This window comes from Helianthus annuus, chromosome 13 (assembly GCF_002127325.2).
Source record: "Helianthus annuus cultivar XRQ/B chromosome 13, HanXRQr2.0-SUNRISE, whole genome shotgun sequence".
NCBI lineage: Eukaryota > Viridiplantae > Streptophyta > Magnoliopsida > Asterales > Asteraceae > Helianthus > Helianthus annuus.
The window spans coordinates 103,002,658-103,007,982 of NC_035445.2; the positions used below are offsets into that span (position 1 = coordinate 103,002,658).

Consider the following 5,325-nt stretch of genomic DNA (forward strand, 5'->3'; position numbering starts at 1 on the left):
AAACCTCTGACGAAAAATATCGGCATTAAATTTTGGATTTTCGACAAAATAATCGGCCATGAGTGTTTCGTGGCCTCCCACACGATCTCGACGGCCAATTTTTTTTACTAGACGATGCCGTGTCTAGTAGCTCCGCTTGTTGGATGAGATTTTGGAAGAAAATTAAACTACCATCGCTTGACGATATCGTCGGGAAAGTCGGGCAGGGGAGAAAAAAACGGGAACTTGGAATCCATTTTTTTAAAGTTTGGTTAAAAAAATTAGATGAGTTGAATGGATGAGAGTTGTTTTGAGTTTGAAAAATAAAAAAGATTAAAGAGGTAGTATTTATAGGGGTTAGGAAATCTTTTTTTTAAATGTATAAAGGCTATATAGTCGTTTAAACTTTGATTCCCTCATCGGTGAATACACACCGATCCCATTCACCGAATTGCATCCCCGCGGTGATGGCGACGGTGTTCCCGCTCGAAGACTTGGGTCACCGCATGTCTCCCCGAGAAGTGCCCCGTATACCCTAAGTACTTTATCCTTTTTTTTTTTTTTTTAATCTTTGTTTTGGGTGTGTGTAAAATTTGGTTAGAAACAGCTGTAGTTGTCCCCACATGACAACAAGACCTAAATTTCCCTTTTTCATAATTTCACCCCCCTCTCAATTGAATTCCTTTGCAAATCCTCTCCTTTTAAATCGAAAATTCAAATTATCGTGTGCTTGATCTCTAAACAATTCAAGGTTTGTCTTCCTGTTACTGCTATTTGAATCGTTAATTATGTCGAGTTTCTGATTATTTATTTGATTTGATCCTCGAGTTACATACAATTGTCGTCATTGTTCATAATTGCTAGCAGCTCAGATCGGTATATTTCAAAGTACGGGTGGGTCGGGTTTTTGTTTACAGATCGAACACAATTTGTCTTATCGGATTCGATGTAAGAACTACTACTGTGATAATTAATTAATCAAATATTTGGATGATCAGCTTCCTTTTATAATTGTCTAGAATAAAAAATAGAAAATTGAATTAGATTTGTTTATGCACAACCAATTTCAATGCAAATTAGATTTTGATAATCCGAACAATCACCTATTAGATTTTGCACTAATTTTAATGTTATTTTACTAATTTCGTGAAAATAGCGTTAGGGTGCTAATGGCTTTCCAACAGACACCATTGTCTGATCCCCCAGTAGACACGTCGCTGAACACGAACGCTAAATCCGTTACCGAAAATTCAACGGGCTTTTGCGAGTGCAACATCTGTTTAGAGTCCGCAAGAGACCCGGTGGTAACCCTATGCGGTCATCTGTATTGCTGGCCCTGTATCTACAAGTGGCTTCAAGCCGAAACCGACAAACAACCCAACTGCCCGGTTTGCAAAGCTCACATCTCCACTTCATCACTAGTTCCACTATACGGGCGTGGCAACACCCCATCATCGAACGAACCCGAAACCGAATTAAAGCGGGCTCATCAATCAGAGCTAGTCATACCCAACAGACCGCCAGCACCGGGAGGTTCGGTTTTGCATCTGAACCAGCAGATCCATCCGGTCCCTTTTCCGGGTCAGCCTCAACCTCACGCGCACCCATTTGGAAGCTACGCATTTGGTCCATCTAACCCAGGTGGGCCCATGACCGCAACCAGCTTTTCAAACCCGATTGTGGGGATGGTTGGTGAGATGGTGTGTGGTATGATCTTTAGGAGCTCGGATTCGGGTTATTTTACCGCTTATCCTCATGGGCCGTCCCAGAACCCGTATCTGGTCCCGGGCGCTGGTACTCCGAGGGTGAGAAGGCAGGTGATGCAGGTTGAGAAATCGCTTAACCGGTTGACTATATTTTTATTTTTTTGTTTTGTTTTGTGTTTTCTGTTGTTTTGAGTTTGGAGAAATGTTTATTTACATAATGAAGTTCTCATGTAGATTGGATTTTGTAATTCATTCACATTATGTTGTGACCATGCGAATCGAACCAGTCGTTTGATCTTTATTATTTGTATATTTTTTTCTCATTTTTGAAATATGCAGTTTATATACATGTATTATAATTATGAACCCTTTTTTTATCATTTGAATTTTTTTATACAAACCAATGATTGGAAAAAAGAAATATTAGGTAAAACCAACGGGTCTGGCCGACTAACCCAACCAGGTCGATTTGGTTTCTCTTCCCACAAACCTTAGTTATCGTAATTTTTGTCAAAACCGGCCAAACTAGACCCCCTACAAGGTCTGAGGTCAACTTCCTCCACCGGTGCTGGTTTCTGTGTTTAACCCCTTGAAGACCATCTGTCGGTTGAAGCTGTGTTTTACGTGTAACATTTTTTTTATTAACATAAATAAATAAATGTTGGGAATGATCTGTTTCTGGACATCTTGAGGCAATATTTAAAAACCAGGTTCAAATTTCTTTTGAAAATGTTAATCTTATTGTAGAACTGTAATCCAAAGGCAGCTAGACCTTGATCTTCCTATGTGAATAGGCCTGTCTGAAGCTATGCAATCGAAGCGTTTTAATCACGATGGCTTTTAGGCGATGTGCGCATCTAATACAAGCACAACACTAAATATGAAAACACTATATGTTTCTGTGTGAATTTACAACTTAAATGAAACATGAAGAACTAAGTAAATAAAATATGGAGTTTCGCGTATTGTATGAATAAAAAATGAGATTTTGAAGAAAAAGAATTAAATTAAAAATTATATAACTGGGAATTCGATTTGTTGGTTTAAATGGGAACAGTCAAAGAAGATTAACCGGCTGGGCTGGTCCGATCTTGAAAACATTAATATTTTAGGTTTAGCATATTTCTTGACACGTTGTAGTTGCCTGAACCACTAACATATTTTTTTAATCACGTCTAAATTATACTCGGGTTTTTCTCAAGTTAGTTCGATATGTTAAAATACCATTACCCATTGAAATGATACAAAAATTGAGAACGAAAGCTGTTCATTATCGCTAGGGCTGCAAACGAACTGAACTTTCAGCGAACAGTTCATGAACCGTTCGGCGGGAAGTTCGTTTGTGTTCGTTCGTTTAATAAATGAACGAACACGAACAAAAAATTTCGTTCGTTTAGTTAAATGAACGAACATGAACAAAGGCCATGTTCGTTCATTTGTGTTCGTGAACGTTCGGTAACGTGTTCGTTTACATTTGTTTGTGTTCGTTTGTTTATGTTCGTTTGTATGTTCGTGTTCGTTTGTGTATAGGAATATATACATACATATATATATATATATATTATTTTATTACCCAACTTATATTATATTATACTGTATGGCCCAACTTATATTTTATCGTTTGTTTATGTCATATGTGTTGAGCTTACTTGATGATGGTTGGATGAATTCAAGTTTATTTTGGTTATAGACGATCTCAAGGTTATTTTGGTGGATTAAATGGATACTTGAAGTTTTGAGACACTACTTTGTGTTAGTTATGTTTATAAAAATTATATATTAAGCTACTCAAGTTTGGATAATTAGCTTGGTATATTTTGGGTGGATCTACTTAGTGTTTTTTTTTTTTGTTATGATCATCTTCGAAAGTAAATATATGTTCGTTTGTGTTTGTTTATGTTCATTAACGTTTGTTTGTGTTCGTTTGCGTCTGTGTGCGTTCATGAATGTTCGTTTGTGTTCGGTACCTAAATTAACAAACGAACACAAATGAACACGAACAAGTTCATTTCCTTAACAAACGAACACGAACAAAAAATCTCGTTCGGTAAGTGTTCGTGAACACATAAAATCCTTAACAAACGAACACGAACAAGGCCGTGTTCGTGTTCGTTCGGTTCGTTTGCAGCCCTAATTATCGCCCTAAAGGCCGTGACTTCTGTTCTTGTGACAACAAATGAGATCTTATATATGTTGTGATCCAAGTGTTGCTATGCAATATGGATGAGTTGGGTGGTTTCAAATATCATCATACTCAGTAAATCCCACCAATAGCAAAGCTAAGGTAGGGTCTGACGAGGGTAGATACAGACAACTTTACTTCTACCTCGTAGGAATAGAGAGACTGCTTCCAGTGAAACCTCGGGCTCTATACAAAATGCAATATGGATGAGTTGGGTGGTTTCAAATAAAGATACAAAATGCATGATGAATATTTACAGCTAACTTTCAGAAACAACACGAATGCATGTCATGTGTCTTAAAGAGTCATTCACATTTCACACCTCAACTATGTGTTTCAAATATATATATATACATAATAAAGCTCGGTCTTGCAAGGTAAAATGCAAGTAAAAATGGCTGCAGCAAGTGGCATTTGTGTAGGATTCCTGGTTTTGGTTTTGTTCCTTAGCCATGGCTCATGGTCTGGATCGGCACGTGTAGACAACGAGTTCATGATATCCCAGTCTAAAATGCAACTTGATGAAGTGGCTAGTCGAGCTGTAAGTGAGCCTATTCAACCGAATGATATGTCGGATAAAATGCAACTTGATGAAGTAGCTAGTCAAGTTGCAAGTGAACCTATTCAACCAAACGATCCGTTGGATACTAAAATGGCGCTGTTAGAGGCTGTACATAGATCGGCATCACCCACATCTACAGGATCTCATTCGGCACAGACGTACCCACCCCAAACTGAGCATGGATGCCATTTAATCTACGTTCTCCAACCTAACCCAGCTGCAGGCCAACCAAATTGCGTTCTCCAACCTAGCCCTGAATGCTTCTTTTTCCAACCTAACCCTACCTATCTTAACCCTAGATGTGTACCATCTCATTTCGAGCCGACCACCAGGTGTCTTAACCCCGGGTGTATCGCTCATTCAGAGCCGGTCTTTCCTCCCCAACACAACTAATCTTGAAATTAAATAAAAGTTAGTGTCTGTTTTGATTATTTATAATTAGAGATTAGAGATATTAAGTCATATTATTAAAGTTTGATTTAGAGATACTAAGCCATATTTTAAAAATAAATTGCTTCTTTGAGAATAATCTTATAAATAGATTAATTTGCTATGATTGTAACTAGCTTAAAGTCTCGTCTTTTACACGAGTTGCATAAATTTAATTTTACATAATAATTAATATAGTTATATCTTTAAAATACCTCATATATTGCACAAGTTAAATAAATATAATGTAATCGATTAATACATGCGGTCGTCAAGATATGTATTTTAATAATAAATTCGATGTACTATTTACTTATTAAAATTTTAATTTGTTTTTCTATTTATTATTAGGTTAGAAACATGTGTATTACCCGTGGTAAAATCAATGAAATATTAGATGACTATTAATAAGCAGAAAAAATAAAAGAAATAAGAGAGTTCCGTTTGTGATTTAATATGATTTTCTT

The 5,325-nt window shown here is 36.9% G+C and overlaps 1 protein-coding gene across 1 annotated transcript; it reads left to right on the forward strand.

Annotated features, from left to right (window-relative positions):
* The first annotated feature begins 597 nt into the window (after positions 1–597).
* On the forward strand, positions 598–1,986 carry LOC110898879 (E3 ubiquitin-protein ligase RMA1H1). Its single transcript, XM_022145735.2, has 2 exons — positions 598–730; positions 1,136–1,986. Exon 2 carries the CDS (start codon positions 1,149–1,151, stop codon positions 1,875–1,877), a length of 729 nt encoding a protein of 242 aa, XP_022001427.1. The 5' UTR covers positions 598–730; positions 1,136–1,148; the 3' UTR covers positions 1,878–1,986.
* The last annotated feature ends 3,339 nt before the right edge of the window (positions 1,987–5,325 follow it).